Raw genomic sequence first — 20,553 nt, forward strand, 5'->3', positions numbered from 1 at the left:
AAGCTTCTTGGATGAGAGGTGAAACGTCTACATGGAAACTTAAAGAAGCCCAGACGCTTTTCTTTGCAAGCTCCTCAAACTATGATGACCTGGATGACCGAGAACCTTCACAGACACTTTGCGTGTTTCAGATTTGCTTCTCTGAGCATTGACTTTCCCGCTGCGGCGTAGCGGCACTGCATCCTCGAGGACTCTGACGCACTGCTCCTCACAGCCGTCCGTCTCTGAGGGTGGCGTGCTCAGGTTCTAACTATTGGGTAGTGGCTGTCTGACCTCATCGCATTTGCTCGGCATTCTGGGAAACTCACGGTGTGCTCCTGTGAATCGCGCTGTAAATTGATAAACACGCCGCCATTTCCTCCTGAAAATAAAGGATCGAACCTGAGATCAGACACACACACCTGCAGGCGAGTGTCGCTCAGCCCTCATTACCCAGAAGGCACCAGGGAACTGCTCCCCTCCTCTACAGAGGGGGGATTCTGGGATAGAGCCTGATTGTCTCCCTCTGTCTCATACACACACACACACACTGTCACGTTAGCCTGATTTGTTCTCTCACCCCTCCCTCCCTGTTTACCTCGTTGGTTGTCGTGGTGACAGTGTGATTAGCTCTGCAGTAATTAGCTGTTAATGAGGAGAGGGGGAGGGGGCGGAGCCTCTAATGAGATTTTAATATCAGCTGCTTTTGTTCTGTTTGTGTTTCTGTTTAATTAATGAGGCAATTTAATCCTGTGTGTGTTTGTGTGTGTGTGTGGTGTGTTGTGTGTGTGTGTGGTGTGTGTGTGGTGTGTAGGTGAAGTTTGTAAGTACTGGCCTGATGACACGGAGATCTACGGCGACATGAAGGTGACGCTGATCGAGACTCAGCTGCTGTCTGAGTACGTGATCCGGACCTTTGCTGTAGAGAAGGTAACACACACACACATACGCACACACACACACACGCGCACACACACACAATCCTTCGTTATTTCCAAAAACCTCTGTGTACACACACCTCTACAGTTCAGTTCAGCTCCATCAGTGCAGCTGTTCTCCAGCTGTTACAATAAAGTTGAACATGCACAACAAAGGATCTACACGAGGTGTAGGCCGCCGTGACCTCAGCTCGCCGACACTGACACAGCACAGAGTTGTCTTCAGTTGTTTCCTTTCAGAGGATCCTGTGAACAGTGAACAGACAGAGGCAAGGACAGGTGAGGCTGAAGATCGAACTGCAGGTTCTTTGAACTTGTTTGAAGACAATTCCTCATCACAGTTTTCTGATATTGTTTCACAAGATGAGCATCAGCAATCCTACTCCTTACAAGACATAAACTCATTTTAAGATGGAAAATTTGGCAGACAGTCTATGGATTATTTTCCATATCTTGATGAGTTTATAAAATCAGTTCTAAAGATAAGGAGAGTGGTCAGCTATGAACAGTTGAGCACACTAAAAATATTCTAAGTTGAGGATGAAGAAATTAGGGAAAACTCATTTAAAGGCACAGTAAAATGTTCGGAGCACAAAAGGTGGTGTTTTGGAAGGTTTCGCTGTCTTCACAGTGTTGCTGTAGATTAAGAAGTAGGCACCAAAAATGATGGATTTTCCTAAAGGATGAAAGAGGGACCTTCCGGAGTCGATGTAGTATTTCTGCAGCAGGTTCTCCCAGACGTAGCTAGAAATCCTTGTACAGACCTCACTTGGAGAAACACACCGTGGATCTTCGGTGGTGGGTGGTCCATGGGGCCATGGCCACAACCAGACATGTTGCACATATGGACCGAGTGTAGAGGGTAACTGTGCTTTTTGTCAAGCTGAGCACACCCTGCAACATTTGTGGATTGGGTGTCCCAGGCTTGTTCTTCTCTTGCCATTACTGCAACAGTGGTTGGCTGGATATGGACAGGTGCTGGAGAATACAATGTTCATTTATGGTCCCAAAAACAGCAGCACAATGGAATCAGATTTATCTTTGCAGCTTTCTTACGGGTTGGGCAAAAAGGGGAATCTGGCTAACCTGCAGAAACAAAATGTAAAGGTCTACAAATTTAGAACTTATGTTCAAAGGTCTGGTGTCTGCATGTATTATGATAGAATTTACTTCTTATATAATGGTGGCAGGTGTGGATCATTTTATTTCTGTTTGGTTGGAAACAAATGTCTTGTGTACAGTGTACAATGATTTGCTTGTTCTTGGTTTATGACAATTGTAAATGTTTTTGTTTTTGAGGGGTGTTCTTGTGAATATATGCAGTAATATTTTTATGTGCTACTTTATGTAACTGTTGACAGAGAACTCAAAGGTCTCCTTTCTCCTGACTCCTCTGTCCTGTCTCCTCCTCAGGAATGGCGGAGGTCGCAGTGGTGTGTTCTGCAGTATCAGTATCGTGTGTGAGATGTTGCGTCAGCAGCGCTGCGTCGACGTTTTTCACGCTGTAAAAACTTTGAGGAACAACAAGCCAAACATGGTCGACCTGCTGGTAACCACCAACCTTCATCACAGACACTGGCTCGCTTTAACTTTAATCATTATTATTTCTATTCTCCATTTCTTCAGTGGTTTAGCAAATTATTTTGTATTTGTATTTTATGACTAAAATGAAAAAAGGTTAATTTTACAGTAAATCAAAGAGGAACTTAACACTGAATCCACAACTGTAATTTTTAAGTCTAAAATATAAAAACATTTTCTCAGTAATAATGATATATTATTATTATTATTATTATTATTATTCATAATTTTCTGTTATGTTTTATAATAATTATTGTATTCTATAAACATACACTACCGGTCAAAGGTTTTAGGACACGCCAATTTTTCCATTTTTTTATTGAAAGTTATGCAGTTTAATGTCTCACTGCAGTCTGACATGAAAGCATAGTACAAATACTGTATGCACCTAGTTGATCAGGGGTTCATCCTGCAGCAACATAATGACCCAAAACATAAGTCCAAGCTGTACCAGAACTACCTCAGGAAAACAGACCGTGATGGTGAACTTGAACACATGGAGTGTCCAGTGACCCGTAGTGGATACTGAGTTGTTTTTACATCATACTGTGTAATAAAAAGTGTTTCTTTTTTAAAAATGTGAATGAATGACATCTGATGTCTGTGTTTCCATAGGAACAGTATAAGTTCTGTTATGAAGTCGCTCTGGAGTACCTGAACTCTGTTTAGAGCCTCCTTCAACACAGAGGAGGAGGAGCAGAGAGACTACTGACTGAAGAGGAGGAGGAGGAGGATGAAGGCATGTTTACACTGCCTGATTTGAACTGTTGGATTCTGTGAGCGACGCTCAGCATTCACCTCGTGTCACTTTGTGTTTTTTTTACCCTTTTGTTGTTTCAATGAAACTGAAACGATAAAAACACCATCAGAGTGGGTCGCCTCACCTGTCAGCCATCCCCACCACCAGCACAGGAAGTCCTTACAGCCAGGATTCAAAACAGGATGTCCTTGCAGTCATGTTTTGTACAGGAATCTTTAACCGTGTCCGATTGCTGGTTGAAATCAGCTGACCTGTCAGGAAGAAGCTGCTGTCCGCGGAGAAGCATTAACTCTCGCATAAACCCTCTTACCTCTGAGATTGAAGGGACCCTAAAATCAGATTGACTTTCATTTGTGAATTCATGTCATGTCAAGAAGTGTGAACTTAATCATCCCTCTGGAAACAAGACTGAGAGGTGGCTGGATCACGCTGACCAAGGTAGCTAAGATGGTTTGACCCTGCAGAGGCCCAAGCCCAGGAGGCCAGAGGAAGTCACTCGGCCTGAATCTGAGTGCCATAGTCTGGCCAGTTATGATAAAACTTATTTAACCAAACAAACTTCACCAATTTGAATCTGCCAACTCTTCCCCCAAAGAGGCCCAAAATCAAACCAAATCTGGCAGACATCACAGAGTCAGAGTTGTCAGAACACGTGTCTGCCTTCACGCAGCCGAGAGTCTGCAGACACTCAGCCGAGAGTCTGCCTTCACGCAGCCGAGAGTCTGCCAAAATTAGCAGAGTCTGCGGACACGCTTATTTATAAAGATGATGTGAGTCCTGGCAGCTGTCTGGTATGAAATGATCACAGCAAGTAATTAGTGATTAGTTCACCATTGGTCAAGTTGTGTACATCAGCAGTCCCCAACCTTTTTTGTGCCACGGACCAGTTCATGTCCGACAATATTTTCACGGACCGGTCTTTAAGGTGTTGCGGATAAATACAACAAAATAAAAACAGTACCGCTACCAAAAAAAATAAGATTTATTCATAACACTCAGGAAAAGACCTAGGGAAACAGAGTTAACGATAAAAACGGTTTAAAAAACGATAAAAACCAAAAAGTTCACACCCAAGCCTCAACTCTCGCAGCCTGTTACCAAACGACCGGTCCGTGGCCCGGGGGTTGGGGAACCGCTGGTGTACATGACATCAGAGCTCAGGCTCATTATTGTGTTTAATTAAGCACAGTCATGATTAGAAGCTGAATGATGCCAACATTTGTTAATATATTTTTCTTTATTTATGTGCAGGGATGGGTATCGAAACCCGGTTCTGTTTCAATTCCTTTGAAGTGTTTGCCATTTTGCAAACGATTCCCTTATCGATTCCAGTCGCCCCGAATGACGTCACCACGTTGCGGAGCGTCATTTACCTGGCAGGAAACACGGCGGCTCAAACGCTCAAAAGTTTGGTTATACTTTACGAGAACGGATGACAACAGGGCAACTTGCAATACTTGCAAAGTAGATATTTCATTTAAGGGAGGAAACACTACGAATATGCAAAAGCATTTGCTCACAACACACGCGATGACCTTAAATGAATGTCGTGTTTTTAATTCTGTGAATCTCAACCCAGCAGCAGCGGTAACGTTTGCACATCCTCTCCCGTTAATGCGGCAGGTAAATAATCAACTAACAGTGCATATTATGTTAGCGCGATCTGCCTTATTACAAACCTGCCATTACTGTGCATTTAGTGACCATGATGAGACAGACAGAGTCTGGCTCAGATGCTGGCAGTTCTCGCTGCAGTCTGCCGGTAACGTCTCCTTTCAGGCCAGGATAGACGAACGTCACCGAGCAGTGACTCAGTTTGTGGTCAAAGGCTTGCACCCGTTTGCCACAGCAGATGATTTTCAGTAAGTGAATGTGTTTAATTGTAGGCAGGGACATTACTGGATATTCTTGTGCAATTGCTACAGAATAATTTATGTTAAACTTTGTTATTGCTACAGAAGAATATTTATTTTATTATTTTACATTTACATTTTTTTTCCTGGGGACCCTGTGACACCCCATTGAAGAGCCGTAGGCTGTGGATCTCTTAAGATCTCACTGTTGGGTTTGTAAGGCCATGTTACTCCTAAATTTCTATCTTGTTCAAAGAGAAGATATAAAACAAAGTTCTAAGCTAATCGAACTTAGTGTTCTCCTTTTTTAAAAAGAATCGATAAGAGAATCGAATCGTTAAACAGAATCGAAAATGGAATCGGAATCGTGAAAATCTTATCAATACCCATCCCTATTTATGTGTATCATTTATTTATGTGTAAAAATGCCAACATGATTTTCACAGGTTTTAAATCAAAACACTTTCCTCTGATGAGTCTGACGTGAATCCATAATCTCTACAGAGCAGCATGTGGATGTGTTAGAAGAGCTTGGTTTAATCAGTTATAGAAATATGTGAGGAGGACACAGAGACGGCAGAGAGATACCAGGATATACTGATCCTGGTATCGCCCTGATACCTCATGTCATCATGGACCATCAGTACGATCCAGTTTGAGGAGCTGGAACCAATAAACCCAAATTAAGTTGATGAACTGGATCCTCAAAATAACCTCAACTCAAGGCCAATTGCTGTCCATTGTTCCAGAGCTCACTCACAGAGTTCATTGCTGAGAATGAAAAGATGATTTTTTTCATGTTTTCCACCTGAGGACTTGTGTATGATTCTGGTTGGTCTAACCTTCTTGGGTTTTTTTCCACTTAGATGTTTAAAGATGTTTAAAGACACATTGAGAGTCATCATCCGTTTTCTTCTCTGACGTTTAATCTCTGCTGCTTCAGATTTAAAAGTAACTGAACTGGAAACATCGAAGCACATTGTCCTTCGTCTGGTCCTTGACTCCCATCACTTTGTGGTTTTCAGTGTTTCTTTGTTGTGTCGTCACGCAGCAGGTGGGCGAGGCCAGCTGCTGGGTTGTTTCAGACTGTTAATAATGTACATAGAGCAGCGGGAGGCAGGAAGAAGAATATTTATTCCTTCATTTGTTCTTGGTGTCCATGCCATCCTCGTTCTCCTGAAGCACACACAGAGAGACAATCATGGTGGACAATTTCAGCGTTTCGCCAACAGAATCACAGGTCGCGGTCTCAGCCCGGTCCTGTGGGTGTGGCTTCGCCTGAACCCTGTCGATGAATGGCTCTGGTGCTGAGGAGAACTTAATGAAAGCTTTTATTTATGTTGCTGATTCCAGAATATAACAAATAAAAACCTGTATACACTCTCCAGCCTGTGTCTGTCACCTCACTGAGCCAGCCAATCATACTTTGTGTTGGGCGATGCACGTAAAGCACTTATAAATGTTTCAGTTGTTTCATTTTTCTTAAGAACAGTTCCCTGATTAAACAGAAATTGTAAAAAAACAAAAACAAATCAACAACGAAACTAACCAATAACCTAAGCTGGGTGAACTAAGATTAAAACATGAAAAACCCAGAGCACGGATACATAGAAAAACTTTGAAACACGACATGAACACACAGACTAAACGCACACAAGAGGTGATCAGTAGAAGTGGAGACACATGGAGAAACGGCAGATTAGAATGAACATAACAACGTCACAGAGTAAAATTAGAAGAGTAAAATTAAACACACTGAACACAGAAACACAAGACTTTCGAAATGAAACAGGAAACGTGGAGAGACAGATATGACAACACAAGCTTGACAATATGGAACACAAAGACCTAAAACACATGACAGACTGGAGACCCTAAATAAGAATAACACAAGAACTTATAATCACAAACATTACATAAGAAACTCAAAAATACAGAATACAATCAAAACGCTGGCTCAGAGACCCAGCCCCTGACAGGTATTCTGGATAGGTTTTGTGACCCACAGGTCTTTAGTTTCAAAGGCTGTCAGGGTTGAGATGATTGTGCCAGTCCAAGCCAAGAGTTGAACCCAGTACACGTACAGACTAAGTAAGGACAGGATCAGAAGTTCAGTTACAATCATCTAAAATCTGAATTTGGAGTAAAAACTGAGAATAACTATGCAAACAGTTTGGGTACAAACCCAAAGTTCACAGTAAAACTGAAAGGTTCAGTAAAAGCTGGAGTCCTTTTCAAATATTTTCTGTAAAAATCAGTAACCCTCCCAGAATACTGAAGTGGCTATGACATGAAATGATGGTGTAGAATAAGACTTAAACTGAAAGAGAGCCTTTATTATGGCTGATGACATAAAGTTCAAACAAGGCAGAAGCACAGTGACTGAACTAAACTATAACTAAACTGGGAAACTGACACTGTGATAAACTATGAAGACTCAGAAAACTATGACTATGAATGCAAAGACTGGCTGTGAAAACACGGAGGGTGGGAACACAGACGACGCGATACAGACTGAATGAAACACAGAGACTAAATACACATAAGGGATGATCAAGGGAAGTGGCCACGCATGGGAGCACAGCTGACACACGTGAACCTAAAGACAGGACAGGAGAAGTGAAACTAAATACACTGACATTGGACACAGACTTTCAAAGTAAAACAGGAAACGTGGAGATTAGACATGACATGAACTTAACATAACCACAGAGACATGACGCATGACAGGTAGACGCACGAACCAGGGAGACTGAGTACAGGCGGAGATGACATAAACAACTAAGAAACAAAGGACTAAACAGCAACCTAGAAATTAACTAGATGAACTAAACTAGGGCACAAATGAATATACATAAAAAAAAACCTCAAACACTGGGTCACACGACCCAGGACCATGACAGATGTAGCCGGCTGAGGATGCCGATTTTGCAGTTTCCAAACCACATGGGGATGCAGCTGGTCCGAACGCTCTATGGTGCCCCTGTAGAACATGGTGAGTGTGGGAGGAGGGAGGTTGGCCCGCTTCAGGTATCTCAGGAAGTGGGGGAGCTGCTGGGCCTTTTTGGTGATGGAGGTGGTGTTGTTGGTCCAGGTGAGGTCGTCTGAGATGTGAACTTGGTGCTGTTAACAGTCTCTACCGTGGAACCGTGGATGCTGAGTGGTGTGTGAGTGGAGTGGTGTGAGTGGAGTGAGTCTTCCTGAAGTCGATGATATTCTCCCTGGTTTTGTCCACATTCAGTGACAGGTTGTTCTCGCTGTACCAGAACGCCAGCTGCTGAACCACATCTCTGTACGCTGACTCGTCGTTGCTGCTGATGAGTCCAACCACGGTTGTGTCGTTAGCGAACTTGATGATGTGGTTAGAGCTGTGTAGGGCGGTGCAGTTGTGTGTCAGGAGAGTGAACAACAGAGGGCTGAGAACACAGCCCAAGGAGCTCCTGTGCTCAGCCTGATGGTGCTGGAGATGTTGTCGCTGATCCGGATACCACCATGATACTCCCTGATGATTTAGTAGATTTCACACTACTGAACAAAAAGAACAAGAACAGGGGTTTTTTTATCTTAAACTCACATACAGTGCAGGAATATATTAATCGGTATTACAGTTATGTCAAAATCTACACAGATGCATCAAGGAATACAGCCAACCAAAGCGGGATAGCATTTATTGTTCCTGAATTTAAGGTAGGGAAAAGGATCAGTGACGATTTGTCAGTATACACAGGAGAAATGGTTTCAATACTGTTAGCAGTCCAGTGGATTGAAGATACAAGACCACTAAGATCTGCGATATGCTCGGACGAGTTAATCGTTGGCCAGTTTGCAAGACAGTCACTCAGACTGCAGACCTGGCATTCTGATAGAGATCCAGCAAACATTATTCAGAGTTATTATGATGGGGCTTATGGTCACCTTCTTATAGGTATCAGCACATCATGGAGTTAAGGGAAATTAAATAGCAGACAGAATGGCAAAGGAAGCTACAAAGAGACCGCTGGTGGATGTGGATATCAGTAGGACAGAGATCAAGAGTAGAATACAGCATAAAATAAAAGAAAGGTGGCAAAAGCAATGGGAGGAAGAGAGTAAAGGATGAAAAATCCAAAGGAAAACAGGCGAAATGAGAAGCAGAGGAAGGAACAGGAGAGAGGAGGCGGTTATAGCTCGACTCAGATTTGGGCACACTGGTTTGAATAACATGTTGTTTTTAATAGGAAAACACTGTTTAGGAAAGTGTGACTGCAATAGAGAAGAAGTAAAATGGTAAATGGCCTGTATTTGTATAGCGCTTTTACTAGTCCCTAGAGGACCCCAAAGCACTTTACACAACCAGTCATCCACACACTGGTGATGGCAGCTACATTGTAGCCACAGCCACCCTGGGGCGCACTGACAGAGGCGAGGCTGCCGGACACTGGCACCACCGGGCCCTCTGACCACCACCAGTAGGCAACGGGTGAAGTGTCTTGCCCAAGGACACAACGACCGAGACTGTCCAAGCCAGGGCTCGAACCGGCAACCTTCCGATTACAAGACGAATTCCCAACTCTTGAGCCACGATCGCCCCAGAAACAACACAACATGTTTTAATGCATTGTCAGAAATATGATGCTAAAAGAAGACAATTGATCAGAAAGCTTGGTGATATGAAAGTGAAACTGGACTACCTTGATTTATTTCACAAGAACTCTAGAAGTGAAAGTTATCGGGCCATATTTTGGTTTTTAATTCAGACTCATTCGTTTGGGAGGATTTGAATAGTTTGTTTGTTTTTTGTCATTTCGGTGCTCACTCCACACCAGTTGGTAGCGGTAATGCACCATTTTGCTGTTTGCCAACCGCCAATAAACAATATAAAGAAGAAGAAGAGTTCCCGGTGTGGCCGCTGAGATGGGGGCAGCACTTAGCTGCTGCAGAGGAAGCTACAGAGGAGCAGAAGAAGAGCAGCAGCAGAGCGTGTGCGGCCTGCCGTTCCGCTGTTTTCCCGAGTTTTCGGATTCATACTGAAGCTGTTCTCTGCTCACAGCTCTCCCCCCGGATTCCGCCGCTCTCAGGTACCTGAAGCCGCTCCGTGGCTCCTCTGCCGGTCAAAGGGCCGTTAGTCTCTGCTAGTTGCTGTTAGCATGGCGCTAACGGCTCTCATAGATAAACATCAAGTTATTGATCACATTATTGATGAGATTGTCGGTGCCTGTTAACGGTCAGGTTACTGATCTTCGGACGGGGCGTGGCTGTGTAATTAAGCGCAGTTTGCGCTGTTTTAGCGTGTGTACGGTGGCCGAGAAGAGTCTAACTCCATACGCTCTTTAAAGCCTTCAGAGTGAATTCGTGGTCACGTGATGCAGCTTCAAACATTTAAGCGGTTAATTCTTATCGATTGGAAATCGTTGGTTATCGATCTGAGTGACTCTTCGCGCTTCAGTCTGAGTGGGCGGAGTCAGTGTGACTACTTCCTGTCCGGGTACCAGCTGAAATAACCTGACGGTGGTTTGTTCGGACCAGCAGGGGGCGCTGTGGGAGATGGAGCCTCCCGCAGAAGAAAAGCAGCTCTTCCTGCTGGGAGCTGCAGGAGAGGAGGAGAGGAGGAAGGAGGTGGGCTGCCAGTGGGAGAGCCCCGAGGAGGACAGGAAGGAGGTGGGCTGTCAGAGCGAGGCGGCAGAGAGGAGGGACGCCGCCGTCCAGGTGGACCTGCTGAGTCAGCAGCTGAGCTGGAGACACTCAGGTGAGAGCGCCGCCCTGCAGGTGGAGGGAGGAAACGTTCAAAGAACTTAATGGGGGAAAAAAGATTTTATTTAAATGTTAGTTTTAAACTTTATTTAATATGTAAATTATTTGATTTTTAGGTTTCCCTAAAAATCAAATAAAATCAGAGTCAGCTGATCGTGACGTCTGATCGTCTTTACTATATTTTTGCTGCTCGTTAAATAAAATTATGTTCCGGTTCTTACTGAGGTTCACCTGAACTTTTCACCTGCTGCCATCTTTTGTTCTGAAGCCCGTTGGTTGTCACCTGTTGTCGTCATAGTGACGGGTCCAGTTGGGCGGTGCTTCCTGCTCGCTGGTGTAGGAGCTGGTTGTGTTTGCACTTCATGCACGTCGCTGAGACTCCCAGGTTTTTGCTGGTCGGCGAAGCTTCTCTGATGGATTTTGGCAGTTTGGGGTTTAAAGGTGTTTGATGCACTGCTGAGGTCTGTTTCTCACTGCCCTGGAAAAGGTGCACGTCTGCAGGTTCACGCGGGCTTCCTACGACCCCGCGTGGAGCTGAGGTCGGAGAGACTGTACGCCATGCTGCTTGCCCTGTTAGCAGTGGCTGTTTGGGCTCCTTCTCACCCATTGGCTGAGTATCTGTGAGCCACTGACGGTCTCTCGGACATCTCAGCAGTGGCGATGGTGCGTCTCCTGTCACGAGAAGCTACTGGACTTAATTCCACCTTTACCTCATGGGCTGCTTTTAAGGTGGAATGTTTAATCAGTCAGCTTAGATCGTTGCGTCAGTGCTGATAGATCTAATTTAGTCTGAACTTTGAAGTGAGGTGCTGAGGCGCTGATCTGAGGCCAGGCGTAATGATGTGTTTCTGCCGCCCTGAGCGTCTTCACCCCGATCCACTGATTGAAGAAGAACAACCCCAGGTTTCTCTTCAGCACTGTAGCCAAGCTGACAAAAAGTCAGAGCTCTGTTGAGCCAACCATCCCTTTAACGTTAACAAGAATATTAATAAGAACTGATTTTAAGAAATAATTACTACAGAAGAAGAAAAGTGGTGGTCGGCCTCCCTGTAAACCGCCCTCAGAGGTTATGATTGAACCAGGTTTGTTTCAAATGGATAGAATAGAATATCATTGTCACATGTACAATGCGATTTAGAGCATCTACTCAGTGCAGACATGTAGAAATAAGGAGGGTGAGGTGCACAATTCTGCTCCACTGTATACATTTGAATAAAAAAATATCAAATATAATTATTAGAGGCTTTGTAATTAATCTCAATTAATCGCACAAGAAAATTTGCTCCGAAGCACAAATGTTTTTTTTTTTTTAATTTTAAAGGAATTTAGTGTGCGACAGAATCAAATAATAGACATGCACATGACTATTGTAATCTCAAGCTCTTTTAATTTATGGGGAGAAGGCATTTAAACTACATTTCAATTCAAAACAGAAACAAAAATAATATCCCTGGATAAAATTGGAAGACTTAAAATAAAATACTTTAAGTACATTTTCAAAATGATATCGTCTTTAAATAATAATAATAATAATAAAAACATAAAGTGCAGTTTTTCTTCTTAAAAAAATAAGGCAGAAACATAAAAGGTTATTTGAGCAGCTTCACCTTTAAACTCTGAGTAACCTTAGCCAACATTATTTTGTACATTAGGCTAAAACAGTGTGATCATCAAACATTTTAGTGCAAAAATAACAAACCCATTGGACTCACAATACCTCCATGCTTATTTACTGTCGGTCTCTTTCAGCCAGTTACTTGGACAAACTAGCCTGTTCACATGTTCAGAGCAGCTCTAATTTTGTTGCTATGTTACTGTAAGTGAGAACAGTCTGTCACACGGGACAGAAGTGGCAGGACCAATCAGATACTTGCAGGCCAGGACAGAAGGTGTGGGTGGGTCGCTGCTCAACTGGACCACCACTGCAGCATGCAGTCTGTCTGGCTGATGGTGGATTCTGCTGTGTACAAACTCAGGGCCCTTTTACACAGGGCTTCCTCATCTGAATCAGAGAGGAGGAGGCTCTTTGTCTTTGCTGGCTCCTTTGTGGTGGCATTGTTACACTGTTACTGCAGTAGGGCTGGTCCAAACCTCTTCTCGCTCTCCCCTTGCAAGACACTCTAAATCAGTGGTCTCCAACCTTTTTTGCACCACAGACCGGCCTTTGAGGTGTCCCGGATAAATACAACAAAATAAAATGATAGGACCAAGGCATAAACGGTGGTATTTTGTATATAAAATAATAAACGCTAATTCACTGTGTACTTGTGTAACTTTATTAGCAGCGTTCTCCTGAAATGCGCCAACAACATTGAGAATAACATCTTCCTCTCTGCCCTTTAATGCTCTCTGGTCGCTATGGTAACGTGTACATTTTTCTTTCAAAATAAGACACACAACTACAACACAGGAAAAGACCCAGGGAAACCGAGTTAACGATAAAAACCCTGAAAACCATCAGTTTCACACCCGAGCCTCAACTCTTGCAGTCCGGTACCAAATGACAGTGGTCCGTGGCCTGGGGGTTGGGGAGCACTGCTTTAAATCCTTAAAGTGTGGCTGAAGCACAGCAGCTATCGGGAGCCACTGATGGTTGGGACAGGTCCTTTGTGAAGGCGGTCTTAGATTTCACCATGTAGCTTGAGTCATCATCAGAGACCTCCATGGTGAGATGCAGGTGGCAGAAAGCAGGTAAAACCACTGAACATGAGACATGTCTCACCTCCAAGAAGCTCAGCCACACACCTGTAGTAGACAGTTCAAGAAAGTCATTATTCATCTCCACAATAACTGTCAACTACAGAGCGTTTTGAAGAAACAGTAACAATAAGTTAAAAATAGTTTTATTTACCTGCATGGCTCAACAACAGTGGCCAGCATTTGGTGGTTTACCAGCTCTGGTGGAGTTAAAATGACTAGCTTGTGCTTTTGTTTGCCTAAAGCAGCAAAAACAACCTCTTGATACTTTAGCAGACGAGACACCACATACAGGATTGAATTCCACCGTGTGGAAATATCCTGTATGAGTGGCTCTTTCTGTTGCCCCAGTCTTGTTTGCTCCTGGTGTAGTTCCTCCATATTTGCAGGGCTGTCTGTAATACATCTCATTTTGCTTTTCAGTGTCAAAAAGCTGAATTTTACTTGGAATTAGTCTTTCAGGCAGTTGGAAAGTTGGATCACCTGACGCAAACTGTAGCACCCCCTATCTTCTACCACTGGTAGTGGTCTACAGTCCAGAGCAATCCATTATGGGAGATAGTAACATAGTTTGTCCGATGTTGACTTACTAATTTTGGTCCTGAAGCCAGTCATTTCATCAAGTTTGGTCAGCTCCCACAGTTTCTGTGCTCACTGAAACATGTTTTGCATTTAGATGGTACCGTAAGGTTGAAATGCTTTGGGTGGTATCCAAACTCGTTTTTGCACAGTTTGCACAAAACCTCACTTTTATCAAAGCTTCCACTGGGTAGTCTTTGGAAATGAAATTTGCCTCTGATCAGTCCTAGCAATGTGCTTTCTTCTGATTCTTTGTAGCTTTGTTTTGTGCATCACTGTAATTGGTATAAAAGGAAATCATGCACTGACAATAGTTCCCCTTTGCTTAAAATGCAAAGTGCGATTAAATTAGTAAAATTTTTTAAAAAAATGAATTAATCACAATTAACGCATTAAAGTCCCACCCGCAATAAAAATATTAGAAAAATAAACAGTGTTTGCATTTCCAGTGTGGGCTATTGCAGGTAAATTAAATAGTGCACAGTAGTGATAGTGGTGTTTGTAGTCTGTGTATTACACGAATAAAACCATGATTAACCCGTCAGTGATGATTCTGTCGGTCAGTTTGCATCACAGACTCAGATTCTGAGTCCTGGTCCTGGTCCCGCTCTGACGCCGGTCTTTGTGTGCAGGCTCGTCTGCGATGCTGCTGCAGTGCATCGCCGTCCGAGCTGACGGACCAGACGGGGGCGCTCTGCTGCAGCACTGCACCACCAACAGGACCAGAACCAGAATCATCCGCCCCGCCCCCAAACTCTCCGATGAACCCACCCCAGCCAAGTCCAGGACTCAGAGGAGACGGTTGGTACCTCAGAGCTCCAACACTGACAAACAGAGTCGCCGCCGCCGCCGCCACGAGTCATCTGACACTGACCAACAAGAGGAGGCGGAGGTCATGACAGTGGAGGAGGACGTCACAGCTGACCCTACCTGGACTCCATCTGAAGGAGGTGAGTCAGATTTTACTGACGTTTAATATTTGTAGCTTAAAAGTATTAAAATTTTTATTTCCACTCATTCACATTATATTTAGACTGCTTTAACTCTGGATTAACTCGACTTTAACTCGTCGTGAGGTTGTTTTTTACTCTTGTGTAAATCAGGATTAATCTGATGTTATCTTTGGTTTAAGTCTTTCCTCTCGTGTCCCTGCAGGTGTTGCGCTCCAGCCGCTCCCCGCGGCTCCCGGAGCCCTGCCGACGGACTCCCAGGATGTGGCCGCAGTGAAGCTGGAGCTCGACAGCACCGTGTGCGACGTTTGCGGCAAAGTGATGAAGAACAAGTCGAGTCTGGCTCGCCACTCCTTCATCCACACGGGGAAGAAGCCGTTCGCCTGCCACCTGTGTGAACTGCGCTTCAATCGCCGCGACAACCTGCAGCACCACCTGAATCGGCTGCATCCAGATGGCGTCGCCAAGCGGGAGAAACAGCGGCAGGTTCAGGCGTGGCTGTGTGCCGTGTGCGGCAAGACGTTCAGCTGCCGCTCGCGGCTCAAGACACACGAGGTCATCCACTCGGGGGTGAAGCCGCACAGCTGCGACCTCTGCCCCAAGGCCTACATGAGGGCCAATGACCTTGAGCACCACAAGAAGGTCGTGCACGTGGATGGCACCGCCGAGCCCCCGCGGCCAAGCTCACTGCTCTGCGACTTCTGCGGCAAAGAGTTTAAGTGCAGGTCGCAGCTCGCTGTTCACTTCCAGACGCACACAGGTGAGCGGCCGCACCTCTGCGACATCTGCGGCCGCAAGTTCGCTCGCCAGTACCAGCTCAAACGCCACAAAGTCCTGGTCCACAGCAACCATGTCAATGGAGAAGACAGCCCGCCGGACGCCCCGTTTGCCTGCGGCGTGTGTGGGAAACGGCTCAAATCTGAGGCGCTGCTCACTGCTCACGCCCGCATCCACACAGGTGACAAGCCTCACCGCTGTGGCGTCTGCCTGCGCAGCTTCCAGCGTGCCACCTGCCTCAAACAGCACCAAGTCCGCGTGCACCTGCGGGTCAGGGCGGGCGACGCCAGTGCCAGCCGCAGGAGGAGCACCGCCACCTCTGAGAAGGCGTTCCCGTGCACCGTCTGCAGCAAGGTGTTCAAGTTTCGGTCGCTGCTGGCAAGCCACTCCACCATCCACAGCGACGCCCGGCCCTTCGCCTGCGACTTCTGCAGCCGCCGCTTCCGCCGCCTCAGCCACCTGAAGAGGCACCGAGAGGTTGTCCATGCCAATGGGGCGCGCCTGCCGCAGAGTTTCGTCTGCCACATCTGCGGCAAGGACAAGAAGTGTCGCTCGCAGCTTGCCAGGCACGTCATCATCCACACCGGGGAGCGCCCGTTCGCCTGCGACCTCTGCTCCGCCCGCTTCAACCGCCACGGCAACCTGCAGCAGCACAAGAAGCGCATGCACGGTGTTGGGACACCGCCAGACGAGGAGGCCCCGCCCATCCTTTTTGACGACGACGCGGTTCTGACGTACAAACAGGAGGAGACAGTGGTGGACTGCGCGGCAGAACTGTCTGAGGACGACATGGACGCCGCTCAGCAGCTGGACGCCACCTGACAGCAGTGAGCGCGCTCACGGAGTCTTGATGCACCCGAGCAGCTCTGCAGGGTTTGACAAACAGACGGAGCTCTCAGAGGGTCTCATGATGTTCAAAGACAAGCAGAGGCAGCTGATTGGCTGGCGGGCTGGTCTCAGATCAGCTGAGATTATGGTAGAAGGAGTTTGAATCAAACTTTATTTGTCTGTATCATGGTTTCATTAAAGATGGTTAAATCACTGCTTCTGTGGTTTCTCAAGGTTCAGTCACATGATTTCATTAATATTGACGGTGACCAATTGGTGTGGAGGAGGAGTGTAACTGTGTTATCTTTGGCAGTTTAAAGGGTCAGTTAAAGAAATGTGTTTGTGTGACTGCTGGGAGCAAAGAGCTGACAAAAACAACATACACCTGGCTCTTTGCTCAGGTGTGCAGACACAACACGCATCCCTTGCGTTACGAGCCTTTTAATGCTTGAATGATTGAGTTCAGAGACGTGACACTAGGGCTGTTCGATATAACGATATATATCTGATGACGATATAAAAACGTCTATCGTTTCATTTTACGCTATCGTTTGTCTCGTGGTGTTGCAAAATAAACTGTTTACGGCAATATTTGTTCATGTTCTGATGTCACTGTAGTTATTATTAGTTTCTTAAAGTTCTCTCTTTCTCTTATATTTAATAGAACCACACTACGGACGGACAAGCGCCTGTTTTTATGCGTTGTCGTTAGCAACAACGACGGTAACACCATCGCGTGTCCGCTTGTTTATGTTCCACATAAAGCTTTCACAATAAAGCTCAAGATCCTGTTGAGACTTTTCAAAATAAACTGAATCACGTGAAAGAGCAGATTATTTACGGATGAGAATCAAAAAAAGAGCCGCCAGGTGCTAAAAGATAAACCTTAGACTCCCGCAGCACGCCGCGTAATAAATACAAAGAAAACGGCGGCCGTTACAACTTTTGTCTAAAAATGTATCGTTTCGTGCGTCGGTTACAAAACACTCGACTCCAGCTACACGACCCCGAGCTGGAAACACTTCACGCAAGTCGAGCTGCCCGAGATTCACAGAATTTACAGAAAATGTTAAATTTTTGTGATTTATATCGTTATCGGGACGATAGATGTCTTATATCTGGATATGAGATTTTGGTCATATCGCACAGCCCTATGTGACAATGTCAGGTACAAGTAATGGACAGGAGTGGAAAAAGCAGTCAATGTCCACAGAAGACCTGTATAAAGAGATAAGGGGTGGCTCAAGACTTTTGCACCTGTTGTCTCGTGTAAATAGAAACTTCAGTCCAGCTGTGAGCAAACAGCTATGCTGCACACAAAGAAGCCAAACATCACCACTGATTATCTGCAGGTACAAATTTATTCACATGGTCTCAGACAGTTGTACAGCTCAATAATTGGTTCACAGCTCAGCTGTGTCCTTGCAGGGGGCGCCATCCATACAGCCTCTGTGACCGCTGAGCGCCAGCACATTCAGGTAAAATGGACCCAGCTGGACACTTTATTCTCCAACCAATCAGAACATGCAGAAACCTTCACATCAGGAAGCATCGACTCCAGCTGACAGAGGAGGCGGGGTCTGTTGTTATATCACAGAACCAAGGTTGGTTTAAAGTGAGATGCAAAGCTACTGGCACATTGCAGACAGGTGGTGTTACACAGCAGCAGGTTAGAGAAGTCACCTGACCCAGAGACTGAGGTCATTCAGCTGGTCTCACCTGTCCCAGGGTCAGGTGATCAGCACGTTCTCACGCCCCAAATCACATCTTGCTAAAGCGAAACTATCTCACGACAGAATGAGCTGCGGCGACAGCGTAACACAAACAGTATTTAAAGTAACATTTGGATCACCACCTGAAATCACCGACATTACAACAATAAAAACACAGAAAAACTCCACATTTATTACAGGAACATAAATGTGCAGAGGCTCCATCAAACACAGACCTGTGACGTGTTCTGAGCATGAGCAGACTCGTCTGGTTTCTGCACATGCTCAGAACACGTTCAGGTCATGTTCACGTCATGAGGCGAAGGAGCTGCAGCATTGGAGGCCTCATTAAACCGAAGCACAGAAGGAATGATGTGCAAACACGTCAGCCAGGTATCAGGGTGAAAACAATCCGCCTCAGGCTCCGCCCCCAAACCACATTAGCCATATGTCTGTCAAGGTTCTCAGTCATCCAGGTCATCATAGTCAAAGGAGCTTGCAAAGAAAAGCCTCTGGACTTCTTTAAGTTGCTTGAAGACGTTTCACCTCTCATCCGAGAAGCTTCTTCACTTTTAAGGTCAAATGGTGGAGAGTCCCAGATTTAAACCTAGTGGGAGTTTCCCCCCACAGAGGGACAAAAGGACCCCCTGATGATCCTCTAATCGCCTGAGCCAAGGTGTGAAACTGGGTGTGGGTCCCAATCAGCCAGAGTTTCGGGTGAGCTCATTGTGAAACCTGGCCCCACCTGTGAAAGGATAAGACAGGTCCATTTCACCATAGATGCCCTCCAGATCGAGATCAGCCAGACTCTGCAGTAACTGGAAACCCTTCTACCCTCTCCAATCTTAGAAGAGGTTTACAAGTTTGTGGACAAGGCTTAGCGGGCCCAACACTCTAAAGGAAAAGAAAGACAACGCAGGAAATTTCACACCTTGCTTTCAAAAACACACACTCCTCTTCCTGAACCTACACAACCCAGAGAAGAAAACACACCTGAAGTCAGTCAGGAGAAATAGGTTAAGAACTTTTCAGACAGGAATCTCACTGAACCTGAAAAGAGTAGTATTAGCCAAAGGACTCAATTTTGCCATTTCTCCACAACAGTTGCCCATAGTGGACCTCATCACAGCCACAGAATCTGCTATACGGATTAATAAATGATCACAGACAGAAGCAGAGCAAATCAGGATGAAAGTCTCAGCCACACTCTCCAGTGCCAAAGTCCCTCCGTCCAACCTCACAATACAGGAAAAGAAGGCCGTCGCTTCCCTGAGCAAAGACCACAACATCACTGTTTTACCAGCTGATAAGGGAAGATGCACCGTGGTCCTAAACACTACAGATTACCATACAAAGATCACTACTCTCCTCAGTGACAACAATACCTACGAAGCCTTAAAGCGAGACCCCACAAGCAGCTACAAAAAGAAAGTTATAGCTTGCCTTCAAGACTTTCAAAAGGACAAAATTATTGACCGCCTTACATATCACCGCCTTTACCCAGGGGATGCCATACCCTGCATCTACGGACTTCCTAAAATCTACAAGGAAGCTGTCCCACTCAGACCCATAGTCAGTAGCATAAACTCAGTCACTTATAACATTGCTAAACACCTTGCTACCATCCTTGCGCCTCTCGTGGGGAACACCCCACACCACATCAAGAACTCCACCGACTTCACTGACAAGGTCCAGAAACTTACCCTGGATCCAGATGAAACCATGGTGTCCTTTGATGTAGTCTCTCTCTTCACTTGCATACCCACCACGGAGGCCGTGGAGACTGTCAGAAAATGACTACAAGAACACAGCTCCTTGGAGGACAGGACCAACTTCACACCCGATCAGATTTGCACCCTGTTAGACCTCTGCCTCACCACTACATATTTAAATACAACGAAGGCTTTTACAGACAAAAACATGGCTGTGCCATGGGCTCCCCCGTGTCACCTATTGTAGCCAACCTTTACATGGAGGAAGTGGAAAGAAAGGCTCTTGGCTCTTTCAAAGGAAGAGTACCCAGCCACTGGTACAGATATGTGGACGACACCTGGGTCAAAATCAAGACAGAAGAAGTGGAATCCTTCACTGCGCACATTAACGCTGTGGATAAAAACATCAAGTTCACCAGGGAAGACACAAAGGACAACTGTTTGCCTTTCCTGGACT

General features: G+C 45.4%; 2 protein-coding genes across 3 annotated transcripts in view; both read left to right on the forward strand.

Annotated features, from left to right (window-relative positions):
- LOC120716332 (receptor-type tyrosine-protein phosphatase mu-like) overlaps positions 1-1,169 on the forward strand; it is an 87,505-nt gene extending 86,336 nt beyond the window's left edge. The window contains exons 24-25 of the mRNA XM_040003833.1: positions 794-909; positions 1,158-1,169. Coding sequence (XP_039859767.1) covers positions 794-909; positions 1,158-1,169 — 128 coding nt within the window. The remainder of the gene's footprint in view (positions 1-793; positions 910-1,157) is intronic.
- Positions 1,170-9,826: 8,657 nt separating this feature from the next.
- On the forward strand, positions 9,827-16,886 carry LOC120716343 (endothelial zinc finger protein induced by tumor necrosis factor alpha-like). 2 transcript variants are annotated; one of them, XM_040003854.1, is made up of 4 exons: positions 9,827-10,168; positions 10,617-10,836; positions 14,750-15,067; positions 15,273-16,886. In XM_040003854.1, exons 2-4 carry the CDS (start codon positions 10,635-10,637, stop codon positions 16,664-16,666), a joined length of 1,914 nt encoding a protein of 637 aa, XP_039859788.1. In that variant the 5' UTR covers positions 9,827-10,168; positions 10,617-10,634; the 3' UTR covers positions 16,667-16,886. The 2 variants fall into 2 exon arrangements, with proteins under 2 accessions (XP_039859788.1, XP_039859789.1); XM_040003855.1 differs by having other exon boundaries at positions 10,620-10,836.
- The last annotated feature ends 3,667 nt before the right edge of the window (positions 16,887-20,553 follow it).

The sequence above is a fragment of the Simochromis diagramma genome, unplaced genomic scaffold (assembly GCF_900408965.1).
Source record: "Simochromis diagramma unplaced genomic scaffold, fSimDia1.1 OVJJ01000367.1, whole genome shotgun sequence".
In the NCBI taxonomy this organism is placed as follows: Eukaryota; Metazoa; Chordata; class Actinopteri; order Cichliformes; family Cichlidae; genus Simochromis; species Simochromis diagramma.